A 20,920-nucleotide genomic window follows, 5' to 3' on the forward strand; every position below is an offset into this window, starting at 1 on the left:
TTGTTCCTGTTTGTGAATCTTAATGAATCACTACGGACCTGAGTGAAATAACTCCCCCCTACCATCTCTGGCATATGTAGGCCTTACTCAGTAGTAAATTACAATTACACACGATGCAGTTGTGCTCCACAGCAGCTTTGCTCTGGTGTCTTGCCACTGTTTACTAATGAAGAGTTGCACATTCCTTTCTCTTTAAACTACATACACACCAATGTGTACACTGATGGCCTTCATCAGGATTGCCAGTTGACACTTGGCATTGTTTACCAGACCAAACTGAGCTGCACCCTGCACACGAGTGTGATTTGACCCACATTAATACATGAGCTCGCAGCCAGAGTGCTGATCTGCAGGGTGTTGTTCAGGCATCTCTCATTACTCTCCCTAACCTAATTCACCACAGGCTGTATGGTCAATCTGATCCCAGATTAACAAATCTACATATGAATGTATTTTGTCTTGAGATGAGATTCAAGTGTGGTGGCGCTAGAAGACATTCTCTCAAATCTCATTACTGCTGTGGGAGCCCCATTGGCTTAATGCTGTGTTCCCTTGTCTTCCAGACAAAACAAGCTGGAGGAGGCATTGCTGTTTTCTGGTCAGTTCACGGATGCCCTGCAGGCTCTAATCGACTGGCTCTACAAAGTGGAGCCCCAGCTTGCTGAAGACCAGCCAGTGCACGGAGACATAGACCTGGTCCTGAATCTCATCGACAGCCACAAGGTACAGTGGGGCAAGGCCAGGAATCCAGAATCTCCAGTCACATTAGCTTGTATAGTGGACTGATGGTTGGACTTGGCAGCTCAGGTCTCTGTGGTCCAGTTGAACACAGCGCAGAGCACAGCTGACCGCACTGATGGAGCCCAGTACCTCTGAGAATACTGTTTATGTTGACGTGACTTCCTGCGCAAACAATCCCATCCTGACTATAAAATAGAACATCGTGTGCGTTTCCATGACAACTGCCATACAAAGCAGACAGGACACAGGATGGACAGACAGGATGGCCAGATAGCAGCTGTCCACGGAGCAGGTCAAGGCCGCTTCAGGGCCACTTCAGGGCCACCTAACGCCAGATCAGGCTCATGTCTGTTCCGGTCAGCCCCTCTCAGGAAGCATTTTCCCCTTGCAACACTTCCCCATACACACCAACAGACCTATACTGCTAGCCATGTAGTTTCATTGTGTTCTGCCATACATGTCCGTAGGCAAGAGGAAAGCAAACATGAAAAACAGTCGCTACTGTAAGTGACTGGGTCTAAAAACAGATCGTCCAGATTGGTCATTTGCTCCCCCCCGGCTGTTAGAGAGATAGAAAGTGGATAGTGTGACAAACATGCTGGTTTCAATTAGAGAGGAGAGAGGAGAGGTGTTTGTCGAGCTGGCAGGATGTCTTAGTCACCGGCCGAAACCAGACCTCGTTTTAGTCACCCGGCACTTGAGCCTCGCTGAGCTGTGAGGATGACTTCATGTTGGATCATAACTCATCCCCCCCAGGGATGGGGTGGGGGGGGGGGGGGGGCTTTGTGCTGGAGGTTCAGGGGGAACATGTTCCAGCCTGTCTGAGCTTATTAATGCAAATTCTTTACTATCAATGTTGATTTAGGCCATTTTTCTACTCCCGTGCCAGAATATAGTCCTCGGTACTGAAACTAGCTGAATGTGATTCTTGGAGGGCTTTCTCGCTTCGTCGCCATTTGATTAACTGCACAACTGCAGTAATGACATCAATTGTCTGCAGTTCTTTTACAAGGAACTTTCTGGCCTCAGCTATTATCACAGACTCATAAACTGTCCAGGACTATAACAGGAATCATTGTGAGTGAATATCTTGTGAGCCAGCTTGTGAGATCTTGTGAGCTCATTTGTAATATCATGTGTGTCCACACGTGTGTGCAGGTCTTTCAGAAGGAGCTGGGCAAAAGGACGGGCAGTGTGCAGGCCCTGAAGCGCTCGGCCCGGGATCTCATCGAGAGCAGCACTGATGACTCGTCCTGGGTCAAAGTTCAAATGCAGGAGCTGGGCACGCGCTGGGACACGGTGTGCGCCCTCTCCGTGTCTAAACAGACCCGCCTGGAGCAGGCTCTCTGTCAGGTAAAACCCTCCTCCCTCAACATCAATACTGGCCAGACATGGCAACAAAAGATGGGTCACTTCAGAGTTTTATATATATTATATAAATATATAAGTATAAGTACGAGTATGTCAGCTGGTGTGTGTGTGTGTGTGTGTGTGTGTGCTTGCATATGCAGTGTGTTTAGTAGTACTGTCCTGGTTTACTGTTGTCTTTGATCTATTCACAATTTCTGTATTATTGTATACACAATTTCTGTGTATTTATTCAAACTTTCTTGTTTAGCCAAGATAGTTCATTTCTTCTGTTGAAGTCGACCCTTTTTCATCTCAAACATTTGCGTCTGTGTGTGTGTGTGTGTGTGTGTGTGTGTGCGTGTGTGCGTGTGTGTGTGTGTGTGTGTGTGTGTGTGTGTGTGCGTGTGTGTGTGTGTGTGTGTGTGTGTGCGCGCGCCTCCCCCACAGGCCGAGGAGTTCCACTCCAGTGTCCACATCCTGCTGGAGTGGCTGGCCGAGGCCGAGCAGAGTCTGCGTTTCCATGGCAGCCTGCCCGACGACGAGGAGGCTCTGCAAGCTCTCATCGAGCAGCACAAGGCAAGGGCAATCGTCCATGACTCTCCACGGCTAGAGAGGGAGGGAGAGAATAGGCTGGAGACAAGGGGGGGTGCTGGGGAAACACTGTAGTTGCAGCAGCCAGGAGAAGATTCCAGAAAAGCGCTCTCCTCAGGGAGAGGCCTTCAGCGAGGCTAACAGAGTGAGGGTGCAACCTCAGTGAACTTAGCGGTCAGTGGGTTGTGAAGCCAAGCTGATCCCGTGCTATCTTTCTGATGACATGCACTCATGAGCTGGTGTCAGCTTCTATATTTTTTCTATTTAAAAAAACGATATGCTCCCTTTGGGGAAATGTAGTCTATCACAAGCAATCAAGATAGTATATTTAACCTTATGTTTGCTGCTCCTGTCATGATAATTTATATGCTGTTAAGACTATGTTTAGCTTTCATTTATCTTGTACTGCATAATATATTTTACTGTTATTGCATCATTGTCCAAGACACAAGTATGATAAAAGTAGGTATCTTTTTGTACCATGCAATTCTTTTCCTTCACATAAATAGTGCGTGTAGAGAATATGTGTGTATGGTTTACCCTGAGTGTCATTCTTTTGAGATTAGAACCATGCAGAATGAACTGCAGACATTCTGACAGCCTCCATCTCTTTCTCTCTCTCTTTCTTTCTCTCCTGCCTGCCAGTCGAGTTGAAATGCCATACATGGCTCTCCGACTCGAGGCTTATTAACTATTGCCTGCCAAAAGCAGGACTTCGAGATGTTACATTCCACAAAGCACGATCTCATATTTTGAATCAAAACCAGTCGGCCACGGCTTTGCACATACTAGTCATCGCACATTGTATGTTTTTGCTCTGTGTGGGTAATTGGGCCGGACAGAAGTAAAGCCTGCTGGCTGATGAGCGTAACTCAACCCCCCCCCCCCCCCACCCGCCCCCCTCCCCTCCTCTCCACCGTATGTATTGCCAGAGGACTAATGGAGACCATTCCCCTCTTTGTTTCTTTTCCTTTCCCCTGCAGGAGTTCATGAAGAAGCAAGAGGAGAAGCGTGTCGCCCTGACCAAAGCCACGACTATGGGGGAGGCCATCCTGTCCATCTGCCATCCAGACTCCATCACCACCATCAAACACTGGAACACCATCATAAAAGCCCGGTTCGAGGAGGTCAGTGCACGCTCGGGGACTCGTGCCCGTGATGCTGTCTGCTGGGCATATGGTTTCCGGTGCGGCCGCACCTGTAGCGGTCAGATCAGTTCGCGGATTTGCGCGTAGCCATAGTTTGCTGGAACTGCTGCCCACTTTTGTCTCACGTCCAAAAATATGATGCGAGACAAAAATATGTATTTGTCATGGCTTTTAATCTATTCACTGTTCACCTGGATGGAAGTAGAAATATTGTTGCACCTGGCTGATCAGCTACAGTAGACTGTGTTGAGATCCCCACAGTAAATTTGTTCATTTTCATTTTCATTTTCAAGTCTGTTCAAGTGCATAGAGTTCAGCCAACAGAGCTGCATTCTGTGAATGCAAAATCACTGTGATGGTTGACTGGTTGGTTGGTTTGCGCGATTAAGTCTCTTTAGCCCTTTCAGTTTTCGGTTGTGTCAGCGTGTGTCAATGTTGACCTGTTCTGTTGCTCTGCCTCGTGCTCCAGGTGCAGGCCTGGGCACGGCAGCACCAGCAGAGGCTGGCGGCGGCCCTCAGCGAGCTGCAGAGCACCCAGGAGCTGGTGGAGAACTTGCTGGGTTGGCTCCAGTGGGCCGAGACCACCCTCAACACCAAGGACAAGGAACCCATGCCCCAGGAGATCGAGGAGGTCAAAGCTCTCATCGCCGAACATCAGGTACACTGGGACGGTTCTCCGTTGGTGGAGCCAAAGAACCTTTCAGATGGGGTCCACAATGAAAACTGCATCAGTTGGTGTTGATTGTATTAGTTGTGAAACCTGCAGAATATGCAGAGTACGGTTCTTCACACTGACTGGTTCTTCAGACTGCAACTAATTCAGATCTGGGATTAACCCTGAGTTTTGGCACTGATCTGAGTTCTGACAGTAACACTTGCTATCTGGAAGGTTGTTATCAAGAGAATACATGAAGTAAAAACTCCAATGTTGCCCCATGTTTAGGCCTTCATGGAGGAAATGACCAGGAAGCAACCTGATGTGGATAAAGTCACCAAAACCCACAAGAGAAAGCCAACAGCGGAAACAGCCATACAGTCCCACATACCTGTCCTGGAGAAAGGGCGCACTCCAGGAAGTAAGTTTACCCTTCGTACTATCCTGATACTTCTGCATGTAGATTTAGTACATAATGTCTGCAGCATATATCAGTGATTCACTGACCTATCCATATTAGCTACTGTATGCTTCAGAGAGAAAGTCCTTTGGAGGTTTTATTTCTACTGTGGATACTGTACGTTGTATGTTGATGGGGATTTGATGTTTATTGTTTGTTTTTTTCTCTCTCTCTAGGGAAACGCTCTCCCACCCAAACCATGTACACTGCGGCGACCCAGACGCAGGTGGAGACCAAGAACCCACGGGTCAACCTGCTGGTCAGCAAGTGGCAGCAGGTGTGGCTCCTGGCCCTGGACAGGAGGAGGAAACTCAATGATGCTCTGGACCGGCTGGAGGAGGTCAGTGAGCCTCATCAATCGGACCTTTTCATCCTCTGCAACTTAGAGTACACTATTTAAGCAGTAATGCAGGAGTGACAGTGGCTGTCGTAGTAGGTATCAGCATGGCTGTGGCCATGTCTGGAGATGCTGTATTGCCACTCATGGAATGCCTCTTGTCCGATCAGAAATGAATAAATAGTTTGACAGGACCTAATATTGTATAATAGTATACATGTCATGTGCATATTGGGTGCTTAGGTTAGGCTTTAACTATGTAAACTGGGTGGTGTTGTCTACACAATATTTTCTGTATTTGCAGGTTACAGTATATACAAGTTCTAAAGTTCTTATTGTGGTGGCTAACAGTGTGTAAGGGGTGAGTAGTCGTGAGTAAGGCCTTAGTGATGTATGGTCTGTAAAGCTGACTATTTCTCTCCTGCTTTCCATTCAGCTGAAGGAGTTTGCCAACTTTGACTTTGATGTGTGGCGGAAACGCTACATGAGGTGGATGAACCACAAGAAGTCGCGGGTGATGGATTTCTTCCGCCGCATCGACAAAGACCAGGACGGCAAAGTCACCCGGCAGGAGTTCATCGAAGGCATCCTCTCCTCCAGTAAGTCTGTGAAGCCTCACTGCACGCAGTGGAAGGTGAACTCCCTGACCCTTTCTGTAAAAATGGTTCCAACACAGCAGCTTTCAGCTGAAAATCCCTTGCTAAGGGTGTTGCCAGCAGAGGTTAATCAAATGAGTAGGTTTTCCTAAAGCCACTGAATGACTAAAACTGCTTTCCAAATCTTTCAGAATTTCCTACCAGCCGCTTGGAGATGAGTGCCGTTGCAGACATCTTTGACCGGGACGGCGATGGCTACATTGACTATTATGAGTTTGTGGCTGCCCTTCATCCAAATAAAGATGCCTACAAACCCCTCACAGACGCAGATAAAATAGAAGACGAAGTATGTTCTGATTTCTTTCACAGCCAAGTGCCAACATTGAGTGACTCGTCATTACCTGTTTCAAGTGAATTTGTTTTTCACTGTGGTTTCTGCTCTTCAATTTGCGCAGGTGACTCGCCAAGTGGCGAAATGTAAATGCCCTAAACGATTCCAAGTGGAGCAAATCGGAGCGAACAAGTACCGGGTACGTGTCTTGCTAAACACCTGTCATGACCTCATGGTTCGCATTTCAGTTATGTTTTGATCTCGTAGCAACAATGCTTTCAACCTCTGCAACCTGAGTTTACCAGAATAGAGACAAGTCAGTGCCAAACAGCAAAGCACAAAATGAGATCTTGCAGCTCTTTTTTTTTTTTTTTTTTTACAAAGAGAAGTGCCATAATCCCGTGGGGTGGATGCGGTGCCTGCCTTATTCAGGGTGTCAGGGGGAGGCTAGCACAAACACCATGCAGTGTCTCACGCGGACTCGTACGGTGATGAAAAGAGGGTTGTTTTTTAGTGAAAGCGGGAAGGCAAACCCTAAGTGTGGAAAATTGGCGCTTTTCCACTGACCCCTGTTAACCATCTCACGAAGCAGGACCTGTATGCCCCCACACGGAAAAGGCTGCCAAAACAGTGACTTCAGCACAACTGAATGTGGGCTTTGATTTTTTTTCATCCTTTTAGAAATAGGATAGGGGAGATTTGTCAGAAGAGGACCTTGTATAGCCTCTGAAAAATGAAATACATGAACTTTAACCGAGTTATTTGCTCTTCAATTCTGGCATTAAACCTTAATCGTGATTAAAAAGTACATTTTTTTTTTACTACGCTGTTTTGAGTTCATCCTAGAGGCCAGTCTTACTGGTATCAGTAGTTCCAGAGGAAAGTTAACAATACAGTACAACATGTGGTGAACTCCAAACAAGCCATTGAGCACTTTAATATTGTTGCCATACAATTGGATTTAGTGATCATGATAAATGAGTTTATTGAATTCACTGTGAACATATAATTGTTTAAACATGTTTGCATGTTTGTTGTTCTCCAGGCCTATTGTACATAGCTTGAAATGTCAAGTGCTGTCTTGAGTGCCTATTATAGCAAATGACTAATTTTCTTTTTTTTCTTTTTGTTCCCCTCATCAGTTCTACCTTGGAAATCAGGTATATACACACTCTCTCAACACTGCACTCTGTGATTTTCTGTTTGTGCCTTTTAACTTAATCCCGTTTTTCAGATCCTCTAATAGTTAACCCTGATCTCGAGCTCAGAAGCGGATTGGCTAGAGGAAAGATCCGTAGTAACACTGGGACAGGCTGAGTCAGTCAGTACTTGGGGACTAGAGTTCTAACCCTGTACGCACCATGCAGGAAAGAGCAGCCTCAGTCTGAATGGTGTGGGAAAGTGCTCAGGGCAGTGCAGAGAGACTATGGTGGGGGAATGTGTTATGGATGACTGTCACCCTCTCCGGTCCACAGTCTTCTCTTTCATGTAGTGGAGAAAGTGTTCATTGTGAATACAGCCACATTAGTCATTATACTGGCATTTCCCCCAGTTTTCAAGCACTTACTGTATGTGCTATAGGCTAATAGGGTCCCTATGTGGCTGCAACATGAAGGGGGTTGGAAAGAAGGGAGATATATTGAATTCCGGGGAATGTGGTTAGATAACTGTCACGGGATACTTTAGTTAAATGCAGTGGTAGAAGGAGTTGATCAGGAGGAGATCTACAGCAACACGCCATTAGTGCAGGAATGGCATTTCTGCTTTTGAGTTCCTTTACCTTTCCCCTCCCTAATGATAGCATTTCCATATAGTGGTGTGGGCTCAGCTTTTGTGCACACCATGCTGATTTATGTGCTCCCCCTTTTTTTGACTCTCCCTAACTTATCTTGGAATGACTTAACTACGGCTTGTGCACCCTCGACCCATCCCCTTTCTCAGTTAGCCCCTCGCTTAAACGCGGCTAAAGGTTTCTGTTGAATGTGTTTATCTTCTTCTTCCTTTCAGTTCGTTTTGGTTGGCTGTGACAGTGGGATGAGCTTTTTTTATTTGATTTTTTTTGTGTCTGGCTTGAAATGAAACGTATGAGTCACATTTCAGGTGTCATTAAGTCACATGATCTCATGGGCTGTGAGATGATTTCTGATGCTCATTTTTTTTTGTTCATAAAAAATGTACAATTTGCTCATGCCTGACTGAGTTTGTAAAGAAATCCATGTTTAAAAAGTTTTTTTTTTATTTTATTTTTTTAAATTCTTCCTTCCTTTCTTTTTTATTTCTTTATTAACTCAAGCTTCTTTTGTCCTGTGCGTCAGTCTGTGCTCAGCTTGCTATTACACATCAACTGAAACACTTCTTTTAACAGTTTGGTCTGGTTCAATGCTTACATGACACCTATTCCGCCGATGAGACTTTAACAAACAGGGACTATCAAAATCTAAACTCCCAACTACACGTTGCAGTGTTGGAAAGCTGTATCCTGGTAAATGGTCATTCTTAAGCCATTTGTTGTCACTTTTTTATCCTGATCATTCTTCAAAAATCATGTCTGTTTTTTAACTGTACCTGATCACCAAATTCACCAGTGGCATTGAATCATTATATGGGATATCATTCAGAGCTATGTTTGAATGGATGAGCTACACTTAAAAAAAAAAAAAAAAAGAAAAGATGTCTATTCAGAGGACTCTTAGTCTTCTGGTCATCTTGATTGTTACCTTGTGGTTGGCTCGAGAGTGGATACCAATCATTCCCCCACCCCACCCCCCAGCCCACGTGTACCCCCCCCCCCCCCCCCCCCGCTCCTGCCCTTGCCCCTAGTGTGTGCAAATGAGCTGTGAGCTGTAGCTGCATTGGTTTGCATCAGTGTCCACACATCCTTCTGTAAATCTGGTGGTGTGCACTTTGACCGTAGATCTAGAGGAGTGCGACTGTTTTCTGTATTGTTGGTTTGTGGCATATTATATGTGTGTGTCTGCTTTTTCTTTCTGTTGTTTTTATTGACCCATTTTATTTTTTATTATTACAGTGAGCATGAGGCCTTAAATGTTGTTTTGTGAACTTAGTGCCACATGGCCATATCCAACTGGCAAGCCATAGTCTCACACAATTAGTGGACACCAGCTTTACTAATGTGTAGTGGTACACTTCTATGTAGTGGTAGCCTACAGCCTGGCTCTGCATTGGACCAGGCTATGTTGTAGCACACTCTAGTGGTCTGACACTGTCTAATTATAAGTTACAATGTAGAAGCAAAAAATCTTCAACAGATGTTTTTGATTACCTCTCACAACTGATTAATCACACGCTTAATCAGAGCAATGAGATAAGTGAAATCACTTTTGCTAGGCACTTAACTCAAATGAAAACACTTGCTCACATGTGGTTCAACCAGTTGGATTGACCATTCACTTTGCTTGTGTTCATGGGAATGAAGCATTCGCTGAATGCATTGTCGCTCTGCCTTAGTCAGTGGTCTTAGCTGAGTGCCAGGAAAGAGAAACCAGAAAATGTCAACACTCAAATTATACATCCAATATCCAGACTTGAACATAATACATGTGACAGACACATTTCCTCACTCAATCTGGCTGACATTGGCAAAACACAAAAACTTATTTAAATAGGTTATAATTATATATACAACTTAGTTATAGTCTAATTTCACAGACTGCAGTAATACTTGCAGTTCTAAGAATTCTGGTTTCTCGGGTAGCTCAGTTTTTGGCCTTGGGCTGGTTGCTGTTCTGATTCTGATGTCCTGTCTTACACCCTGGAATCCTCATGGTCTCTCTCTCCCCCCTCCCCCCTCCACTCAGTTTGGGGATTCCCAGCAGCTCCGACTGGTCCGAATCCTCCGCAGCACTGTCATGGTCCGGGTGGGAGGCGGCTGGATGGCGCTGGACGAGTTCCTGGTCAAGAACGACCCTTGTCGAGGTACAAACTCGGTCAACAAACTTGCCTATTCCCTTTTTCAATTGTTGCTGTTGGTCTAAAGCTGTCTTTCTTAAACTGCTTCATTGTAAATATGACTTCTTTTTCCATTATTTTTCTTTTCTTGCTCGATGTATTAGAACTTCTAGCCTTTGGTCACTCCTACATTTAGAGGCAACAGATATGAAATAGAAACCTCGATTAGATGAATGTCTGGTTCTGTCTCTGCTGTCATAAGCGTAATGTTCTTCTCTGCACTTTCGATTGGCTGTTTCTGAGTGCTTGTATTCCTGTACTACCCTGGACAGCTCTGTGTGTGTGCGTGTGTCTCTCTCTTCCTTGTTTTTTCGGCGCTGTCTCCTGCTTAACATTTCCTCCTGCTTCCTCTGTCACCTGACCCCCTCTGTCGTTTCTTCTAGTTCATCACCACGGGAGTAAAATGTTGCGCTCGGAATCAAACTCGTCAATTACTCAGTCTCCTATAGGTTGGCACCTCTCACAATTTCTCTCCTTGGTCCATCCCAGTGGTATGTGTGAGTCTGCATCTCCGTGTGCTTGCGCGTGCACATGTGTGTATGCGTGTGTGTCTGTGTGTGTGTGTGTGGTGGACCTGCACTGGAGTGTCAATGCTGAACGGTACCCTCCTAACCAAACATCTCACCCCCTCCTGTCATGTTGGCATTCTCACTCTCAGTATCTGGTCTTTTTTTCTTTTGTTGGCATGCCGTTTTCTCTTCACTTTCTGCTGCCAGCTTACCTTTCCGTGTGCTATAGGCCAGGGTCTCTCAGGTTCTCTTAAACCATGGAGCTAGAGCGCCTCTTTGTTACTCTTACAGTGCAGTGAAGTGTTGCTTGACAATCTCTTTAGATATGCAGATATCAGTAGTTAGGGGGGCTAGAAAGTGTAACTACATAACTACAATCAAAGGGACACCCTCAGTATCTTTCACCTGTACAGTATCTACTTACAGTAAAGGAGAACTCACATAGATGTCTGTTTCTCCAGGTCACCGAGTATTGTTGATAGGGAAAGAAAAAAACGAAGCTAAAAAAATCGGTGCTACCTAGCTTGAGTCGCTTCTGCCAACAGCTAGGCAGCACTGCTCTAGCTTCTAGAGAAACAGAGATCTATGTGATTGTGGACATTGAGTTTCCCTTTAAGTCTACCTACTGTACCTCACCTACCTCATCAGCACCCCTCTTGATGAAGCTGAGCTCGACACATCTGATTGGGCAAATGGACAGCTTTATAATGACACTAGCTATAATCAGGTGCACTTTTGGGATCGGCACAGACACAAGACTTGTAGTATAGTGAAATGGGTGGATAGGGGCAGAATTTACAACCTTTTTCCCCAGTATCAACCATGTTTTTTTCTATTGCATCATAATGCCAAGCTTCTGTCAAAGTCAATGTTCCAAAGCAGTCAAAATGCAAAATGAATTGCATTTAGCTTGCAGTGGCATCAGTGTTCATAGTTTCCACCATGACATATTAAAGGTGATTTTTGCAAATCTTAGTTTACATTCTGTGAATTAATTATATTTATTTGCTGGTTTGTCGTGTGCATTTTTAAGCCAGCTGTGCACCAGTTATGTGAACCATCTGCATGTTATTCATGTGAACCACACATTACCACACCACCCATCACTGTGTTTGACTTGATTTCATTGGTATTATTGACCTGAATTGAATTCATTTTTCAATCACTAGAAATGAATTCCATTATATATTCCCAAAATATTTCATTTGATTTCCCTCTGTTCTCCTCCTGCTCTGGGCTCATTTTCTGCATCTCGTCCCGTAGCGAAAGGCAGGACGAACGTGGAGCTTCGGGAGAAGTTCATCCTCCCAGAGGGCACCACTCAGGTGATGGCCAGCTTCCGCTACCGGGGCCGGAGATCACGGCCGTCGTCCAGGGCTGCGTCCCCTAACCGGTCCAACTCCAGCCACAGTTGTCCTGCACAGCACAACCCACCGCAGACCAGTACCCCTAAGGTGAGTGACCGTGGCCGTGTTTGTTAAGCAGGCTTCTCTCTGGTACTGTCTGTCTCCTCTACCCATTCCAACCAAGTGCATCATGACATGAAACGGTCTTCTTTATTTATGCCATTTCTGTAGTTGTGTTTTTTTTTTGTCATTTTGTTACCTGTTCCTGCTGTTCCTCAAGTAGCCTTACTTCAGTTTATGTTTTTTGTGTTCCTGTGTCACCCCATAGTATCTTTGATCTCTCCATGCCTGTGTCTTCTTTTGATTTGCCATTGTTCCTCACAGACCCAACACATAACCCGCAATTATGATAAACCCTGGCTGACAAACAGCAAACCCTCCACCCCTCTTAAATCATCTGACTCCTTTGAAAGCCAGGGGTCGTCCTCAGAGGTATAGTGCATAAGCAAGCGTGGGGAAGAGCCTGATTTAGTGACGCCAAACTAACCAGCTGAATGCTCTCCAACTGAAATCAGTGCTGTTGCCACACTCTTAAATGCCCTATCTGTAGTTGTCACTGTTAATGTTACTGTGTATACTTCACATATAGACCCTTTCAACAATAAAAACAAAAACAATGCTTGAACGTTCTATTTGGTTCCCAATCTACTTCCTCTGCATTAAGATAACATATGGAATGTTAAAACGGAAGTCTTGTGGGGCCAACTATGATGCTGATAATGGAACTCTCTTGAAAGGGTCTATACAGAAGATTACTGCTTACACAATGCAGTCCCAGACTGTGTTTCCTGATTTCAGTTGGGTATTGAGCCTCAGAATACCACACACTAACCACATGGTTTGTGTATGTTTGTGTGTGTGTGTGTGTGTGTGTGTGTGTGTGTGACAGTATCTTTGTGGAAAACTAACAACTCTAAGCCATACTGCTCTCTTTCAATGTTCCAGTCTACTTTTAAACAACTAGACGGTGATTACAGCCAGCTCTCCTTTCTTTCCTAATATGTCCTTTCACTAACAAATATTTTATCTTGTTCAGTCAAATCTGCTCTCAGGACTCTGGGTTTTGAATTAATTATGGCATCAACTGTTGCACGTCACTATATGATATAAAAATAACTTTTCCACTCACAATTAACATACTATAATAAACATCAAGCTATAATGTATAGTCATATATTATCAGCTCCTTTTGACATTCATCCTGAACCCTTGTACCCGGTGGAAGTCTTTGTAATAAAGTATACATGAAGGGTCTCAATGTTGAGCCTGATCTCACTTGTATCTTTTTTCTGTGTGCGCTTTCAAAAATGCTCTTTGTTCATACATGTACTTATCACCTCTACAGGGTACTCCCATCCAGGGCAGCAAACTCCGACTCCCAGGGTACCTTTCAGGAAAGGGCTTTCAGTCCGGAGAGGAAGGCACCCTGATATCTGCTGCAGTACTGAAAGCAAGGGGTCAGGGATTTGGTGAGTGTAGTCAGTGACCATTAAATCACAATCCATTGACACTGCTCTTATTCACACGACTCTCTTGTTCGTGTAGAATTAGACTTTTGAGAAAGTGAGAATAATGCTTACTGTATACTACTGTATGTGATTTACTTGGAAATGTAATCTCTTGTGTGTAATGTAATTTCTCTGTAACGTGTAATTTTTATTTGTAGCATTGTCTATAACTCCTTTGTAGTAAGTAATTCTATTATATGTGTTTATAGCATTTGTAACTTATGTCGTCTCTTCAGATTCCAAAAAGGTCTTCAGCCGACCCGGAAGTAAAGCCGGTAGCCGTGGCAGCAGCCGCCGAGGGAGCGACGCATCGGACTTCGACATCTCCGACATCCAGTCGGTGTGCTCGGACGCGTCCGAATCCGTGCCAGACTCCAGCCGGCAGGCCACGCCACGGTCAGCCCCCCGAGCGCACGGGGGCAAGCCCTCCAAAATCCCCACGCCACGGAGGTCCACCCCCACCACGAGCAAACTGGCCAAGACCTCCAAGAGATAGTCAGGAGCTGAGTGCCCCCCCAAATCCCCACACACACTCACTCAGCATCAAGACTGGAGACACATAGACTGACACTTAAAAAGGACTCTGTACTAGTTAGTAACTTAAAAAAAAGTGTAGCAAGATGTAAAATATTCCAATGGGAGAAAAGAATGTGGTTTCATGTCGAGCGTGAATGGAATGCCTATGGCCTTGTGTATTTGACTGTATTTTATTTCATGTGAATAATGTCCTGTCAGATTATTGTGTTATTATGTTGATTGTTATTATTTTATTGATGCTTTTCCTGTAAAGGTGGGGCAAAAAATGAACAGAAAAACTGTACATTGTGAGTTAAACTAACAATTTTACACGAGTTGTGCTCTGAAAGAGATGCTGAATGTACTGTAATTTTTTTTTCAAGCTGACATGCGCGGGACAGACAGTGTGTCACTGTACTCTGCTAAGGCAACACTATTATTTATTCATCTATTTAAAAGTGCAATGAAGTGCTGCCGATACACATATAAAGGGCAATACTTAATGTAATGTACAAAAAAAATCATAACCACAGCAAATACACTCTGAAAACGTAAAAAAAAAATAATGCAAACTGCAAGCTACTAAACACAGCAGTAACCCTGAACTTATGGCCTTTACTCTCTGTCATACTCACTCTGTGCACCTGCAGTTAACATTTTGTTTTGATTAACTTACCGCAGTGTGTATGTGTGTGTGTGTGTGTGTGTGTGTGTGTGTGTGCTATGAACCTCTGGACAGGGGTCTCCTGAGACTCTGGAAAGTAGACATTCATAAGTGCATTCATGTTGGTGTACTGTGGTTCATTTTGCCTGAGTGGAAAGGATTACCCTTAAACCTTGTTTTTGTAATAAATAAATCTGCTTGGAGAAAGCCACAGTGGTATATGAGGGTCAACTGCCCAATGTCCCTTTCCATTCATTCACACAGCACAGATCCACACCAAGCATTTCTGTGGGACCACTATACTGCCTACTTGCACACCTCAAATACTTACTTTAATATAGTGCAGATAATTGGGATAATACTAACCATCAGAAAGTGGGCACAACGCAAGTAAGCGCTCAGTGCACACTAGCAGGCTAATGGCGGAAGTATGCGGTTTGAGACATTCCCGAATAAGTCAGATCTGGTAGTTGTATATTTAAAGGGATGAGTATGGAATCGTGTACGTACGTGACAGCCTTGCATTAAAGGAGAGGGTTTGTGGGGTGTGACGAGAAGTGCATTCCACAGCGCTGCAGGCATGGCGCATTAGAGGGAGGGGACAGATGGGATTTACTGCCTTATGGATTAATGTCAGAGAATGAGGGGGAAAGTAATCAGCAGAGATGAGAGAGGTCAGAGACTTTAATCCCCAAGAGAGATGGTCACATAAAGATCCAAATCAAAGATCATACCGTCCTCTCCAAACAATACCGCATGCGCAACGAAGGAGCTCGCAGCACCACTAATAGATAATAATTCTATAAGGGCTGTTTCATAAAAAAAAAAAATGTTAACATGACATTTCATTTTGCTAACACAATATTTAAAAGCTTAACATATTATCTAAAACTATAAGCGTTTGTCAGACACTTTCAGCATTTCATCATACAAATGTTTATGTTTGGAGGAAAGCCGTATGCTCAGCTAAGGGGTCTTAAGCATTTCAAAAATAATTATAAAATCGTCTTTGTGGTCTAGACAGAAGCATAAACAAACGACGACTCCAGAACAACGCAGAGAAACCGTATGCATTTATGTGGCAATTATCTTTGAAGAGACGCTCTCTGGGTGGAGGAATGTTTACATAACCCAGCTCAAGCTTATCCGTGACATACTGCATCTATCTCCCAGAATACCTGAACAGAAAGCGACTGTCTTGGGAGAAATAGTAGGCTAACACTAGCAGCGAACCTGAAAGCAACGTGTTACAAAACGATTAATAGGAAATTTAAGTAATATGCATTGGCCTATATCTTCCATATGAAAATGTTTGGCTTTAAAACTTTAAGCTTCAACTTTCACCATGACTATGAAAATGTAACTTCCTCTTGATATGAAGTCTTTTCTGTGCACAGCTTCTCATTGAAATGGTGCATGGATGACATGCGACATGGCCTACCTCAGTAATATTCTAAAGTAGTTTATGATTCACAATGCATTTACAGTCCTGATTGTACAGTGGCTGCAATAATAAAACAACGATGTTAATAGGCTTATAATTCCCAATGACACAATATAGCCAAACTTTGCTGCCCAAATACTGAATTGGTCTACTTGAGCAGGTGCAGTTGAACGTCACTCCATTTCGTGGGTTGTGTGTATTCAGTTGAAGTTGGTAGCTCTCATATTTCTTTGGTGAAGAAGACCTTTGGGAGCGGGCAGTTCCCTTGGGCCCGAAGGTGGAGTGGAGCGCAAGGGTCAGGTTCCCATGGGACTTACCTTCACTTCAAACAGTAGGCTTGGTGTTGAATGCTCGGCCTAAGGATGGCACTTTAAAAATTGGCAATATCCTATCCTCACTGTGGGAACTGTTAAGGGACTGTCTGCAGTCAGCACCGGATTCCTCCTTCTCAAGAATATGTAAGTGATAATTTGTTGTTTTGCAATATTTACAACATTTTGCACATGCTTGTATCAAATATTGATATGAATATCAGGATATGGATAGATGCCAGGCATGGAAAGTTAAGTGGGTGCCACCTTTGATTGCATCTTAAACCGACTCACATTATCTTAAGCAATAATTTAAATAGCCTAATTTACAGTTCCATTACCATTTTTTTTTTTAGATTGATTTCCAACTGTGATGCAGTAGCCTACTTTGAAAGCTGTACACTAACGAATTGCCTAATGCTATTTCTATATTGCACCGTTTAAGGATGCATCCAGGTGAAGTTAAAACAAAAGAAATATATGAGAACGGGGGATATATGTTACATGATTAAATCCTTTCAGTGTAGTAGGCCTATATTTAGTAAAGCTCATTTTATACTCAAGTGAGAATGAAATAATAGGCCTAGGTGGAATTAAAATAAGTGAGTCAATCCAATATACTTCATTAACATTATGAATGAGTGAATCCAATATACTTCATTAACATTAACATTTATTTTCTTATGAAAGCTATAGTTATGCTATTTCATTTTGTTTTGACTCTACTGTCTGGTAAGGACTTCTTACGCTGTGTCCCAGGCGAACACATTCTATGAACTTCATGTGGAATCGATTTAGCTTCTATTCAGTTAGCTATGTCATGCACATTTGCTCTTTTGCTGGATAACTTTGCCATTTGACTGAAGCTCGTTGGTGTTTTATTTTTTCCATGGAGAACACGTTATTCGCTGTGTTCGCCAGATTTATTCACAGAAAGACAGGGTCGTGGCCATAGTCAATGCGGTGGATGACCTTTTTGAAGGATAGCTACTTTTTAAGGCCTTCACTCCAGTCACAATTTCCAGACTAGATGCATAATAGTTTCACTAAGCAATAACCCCCAAACAGCAATACACTAACAAACACTTTCAAAACGAGTTATTTTTTAAATCTTTTGAAATCTTTTCTCAGTCTCAATTTTCCTCATTATGGTGTTTCTTCTAGGCACATGTAATTCCTGACTGTCAAAATTTTGAAAATGCCAGCTTTTGACAAAATGCTGGTGGTTCAGGTCCTTCTCGTCCTCATTGGATACATCACGTGCCAGGATTCGCCAAGTGAGTGGATCACAATCCCTGTGTAGCCTATTACCATCTCTAACAAAGCACACACATCTGAATCACTAGAGCAGGTAGGCTTGTGATGAACAGGCACTCACGCTGAGGTAATTTGAGGAGCCAAAGGAGATCATGAATGGGTTTAACATGTAGTTATATGTATAGCCGCTAGGTGGCAGTATGGAACTAACTACTGACATCTTATGGCAAGCAATGTTCCCTGTGGGATGTATACTGACACGTCATAAATTGGGCATATATCATTTCATCGATCCCCTATCCATCCATATTTTTCATATTGAGATACCAAAGTGTGTTCTATCATAAAGATTAAAGAGTGTAGTCTACATATGTTCCTAACCAAACTGCCATGTGGAATCACATGAGATGTTCATAAAATACATTCACTGAAAATCTAAGGTTTGGTAAGGTGCTATACTTGTGCAGTACTTCAGAAAAGTAGATCTGGGCATTATCTTCTAAGGTGTCGTCAACACATAATTTAGTACCCTTCTGTCTTACTTTAGTATAGTCAAAGCACTTTGGCTCAATATTTGTTTAAAATGTGCTATACTGTAAATAAATGACCTTGACCTAGACTTGTACTTTAATGATCTTTTGTGATGCACAGTCTTAAAAAATCTCTATGTTCACAACATCACTATCAAAATCCTTGTAGACTTACACACCCCTTTTAGGTGTGAGCACTGTTTGATAGCAAGACAGGCCAACGCCATCATCACCCAGATCACTAACACCTGGGCCGTTTATTTTTAGGCTTTGACCTCGTGGAGGAGTTCCGCTTGTCTGAGTCGACAGGGGTGAGGGTGGTGGACGGATCCGAACCAGATGCAGTGGCCTACAGGATCAACCCTTCCCTCCACCTCAGGAAGACCATGAGGTACAGCACGGAGCTGCCACTCCAAACCCAGTGCGGAGCGCATTTAGCCTAGCGCAGCCTGTTTACACTCACTCCATTTCACTGTGGTCTGGTAACATTCCATTAGAATCTAATTGGGTAAGGGCGAAGCTAACGAGACAAAGTCTTTCCTATATGGAATGTTATGGGATCAACCTGTATCCCACATTAAGAACAGCTCAAGGCAGCATCAGGTTAACTAGAGGCACAGCTCAGCAGGGAGATGAGCTATATAATATTAACTCCCTCAATTAAGGCTGATATAATCCTCTGTTCAGTTTTCCATGATCTTTTTGTAATCTAATCAGTGCTGGACTGCTTTCACAAAACAAAATATTTCCTTATTGTCATCGCCCAAGTCAGCTGTTCAAGAATTCCATGGAATACACTCATTCTTGTTGAGCCTTTCCAGACTGTACTCCCAGGAGAAACAGAGTTGCGAGATAGCTTGGCAGCATCATGCTTAAGTGCATCCACATCCTCTAGCAGCTTGATGACACAGATAGAAAACTAGTAAATAGCTCCCGTTAGTAATGTAACATGCATAAGCGCATCACTCTTCTTCAGACTGCTGTACAGACTCATGCAGACTGATGGCACTGATAGAACTTCACACAGATCAGCATGTGAGGGTACAGACTACACAGACCACACTAAAGATGACAGACTCTTCAGGGTCAAATGTGCTTATTTGAAGAGTAATTTACTCACCACTCAAACCCTCATCATATTAATGTGTTAAGAGGATACAGGCTTTCCACCACCTCTGCTGTTCATCTGAGAACAATCATGCCCACCTCTAAACAGCAGCTTTCATCTTGTTTTCTGGACAGGGCATATTCTTTTCCTTTGGCTGTTTCAAGTTTTAATATAAAGGTTGGGAATGGGTCTGGTTAATAGAAGCTCTGTGTACCTTCATATAAAACAAAGCGCTATGCTGAACCACACCACAGAAATCAAAGCATACTGTCAAAATGTTTTACCAACAAGACAGTGATAAGATACAGTTATCATGAACACTTTAGCATCTTCATGTTTTTGTAGAGAGTGGCTGGCATATGGGTTTGTATCATTTCAGCATGGATTCCTGCTGGAGAGTGGCCTGAGCACGTAGCAGTGTGTCTCTGTTTGGGAGGCTTGTGAGTGGTTAATCCATGTGTTGGGTCTTTCCTTTTTGTGCCTTGGCCAAACACACTGTCCTCATTGAACTCTCACTGCCTGACAACGAGGCAGTGTTTGTGTACGGAGTAGGGGGAACCACACCGTCATAAATCAACGACAAATTGTGGGGAGAATTGTGATCGGCAACAACACATGGGAAACAAAGAAGGGGTTAGATTGAGCAACGTTGCACATTGTTCTTTCGAACGCCTTTTTCGTTTGAACTGGAGGGCTTTTATTTCCACATAAAAACGGGCAGGGAACTATACAGAGGAACACAAGGCCTCTGATCCACAAATAGGATCTGTTGAAAACAGAAAAAACATAACAGTAAACAGCCAGCAGTTTGGTTTCACTTAGTGTGCGGACTCATTGAAGATTTGTTATGCAACTCAAGGCCGTGCTGAGATCTGCTCAACATACGCTTGTGATAGTTAATCAGGGGGGCCTGACTCCATTCTGTCTTTTATGTTCTCGACATGCGACACCTCGTCACCTCCCATAATCCCAGTGACGTCTACCCCGATGGCCTACCCACCGACTACGCCATCATCGCCACGTTCAAGATGACCAAAGCCGCCGCCCGCTCCTCCTGGAACCTGTGGCAGGTCAGCGACCCGCAGGACCGCGAGCAGGTGGGCCTGCGTTTCCACGGCGACTCACGCACGCTGGACTTCTTCTACGCGGGGCCACATGGCGGAACGCAGATGCTGCGCACCTTCGATAAAGTGGACAAGCTGTTCGATGGCGAGTGGCACAAGTTGGCCATGAGTGTGAAGGGCGGCGAAGTCAAGCTGCTGGTGGACTGCGAGGAGGTGAGCGTCGAGACCATTGCCGAGTCGAGGCCCGTCATCCGTCAAGGGTACACGTCCATCGTGAAGAGAGCAGCCAGGGACCGCACCAGAGACCGCTCTGTCCAAGTAAGTATGGGAAAGTGAGATTGTGCATGTGGATAAAAGGCAAACCCTCTACGTATTGTCATTGTCTATACATTTGAATACGCTGCTACATTCATTAATGAAGGTGT

General features: G+C 44.0%; 2 protein-coding genes across 6 annotated transcripts in view; both read left to right on the forward strand.

Annotated features, from left to right (window-relative positions):
* Positions 1-15,012, forward strand: part of LOC121684912 (dystonin-like) — a 133,537-nt gene extending 118,525 nt beyond the window's left edge. For all 5 annotated transcript variants that reach the window (XM_042065052.1, XM_042065055.1, XM_042065056.1 and 2 more), the window contains 18 exons: positions 564-723; positions 1,900-2,094; positions 2,539-2,667; positions 3,666-3,809; positions 4,300-4,488; positions 4,774-4,906; positions 5,122-5,285; positions 5,719-5,881; positions 6,070-6,224; positions 6,334-6,408; positions 7,352-7,369; positions 8,575-8,691; positions 10,028-10,145; positions 10,562-10,669; positions 11,951-12,141; positions 12,418-12,525; positions 13,439-13,562; positions 13,838-15,012. In XM_042065052.1, the coding sequence (XP_041920986.1) occupies positions 564-723; positions 1,900-2,094; positions 2,539-2,667; positions 3,666-3,809; positions 4,300-4,488; positions 4,774-4,906; positions 5,122-5,285; positions 5,719-5,881; positions 6,070-6,224; positions 6,334-6,408; positions 7,352-7,369; positions 8,575-8,691; positions 10,028-10,145; positions 10,562-10,669; positions 11,951-12,141; positions 12,418-12,525; positions 13,439-13,562; positions 13,838-14,097 (2,551 nt within the window). In that variant the 3' untranslated portion in view covers positions 14,098-15,012. The remainder of the gene's footprint in view (positions 1-563; positions 724-1,899; positions 2,095-2,538; positions 2,668-3,665; positions 3,810-4,299; positions 4,489-4,773; positions 4,907-5,121; positions 5,286-5,718; positions 5,882-6,069; positions 6,225-6,333; positions 6,409-7,351; positions 7,370-8,574; positions 8,692-10,027; positions 10,146-10,561; positions 10,670-11,950; positions 12,142-12,417; positions 12,526-13,438; positions 13,563-13,837) is intronic.
* Positions 15,013-16,422: 1,410 nt separating this feature from the next.
* The window catches only part of zmp:0000000760 (collagen alpha-1(XXII) chain), a 21,376-nt gene continuing 16,878 nt past the window's right edge, over positions 16,423-20,920 (forward strand). The window contains exons 1-4 of the mRNA XM_042065068.1: positions 16,423-16,683; positions 17,701-17,813; positions 18,591-18,714; positions 20,405-20,813. Coding sequence (XP_041921002.1) covers positions 17,735-17,813; positions 18,591-18,714; positions 20,405-20,813 — 612 coding nt within the window. The 5' untranslated portion in view covers positions 16,423-16,683; positions 17,701-17,734. The remainder of the gene's footprint in view (positions 16,684-17,700; positions 17,814-18,590; positions 18,715-20,404; positions 20,814-20,920) is intronic.

The sequence above is a fragment of the Alosa sapidissima genome, chromosome 16 (assembly GCF_018492685.1).
Source record: "Alosa sapidissima isolate fAloSap1 chromosome 16, fAloSap1.pri, whole genome shotgun sequence".
Classification (NCBI taxonomy): domain Eukaryota; kingdom Metazoa; phylum Chordata; class Actinopteri; order Clupeiformes; family Clupeidae; genus Alosa; species Alosa sapidissima.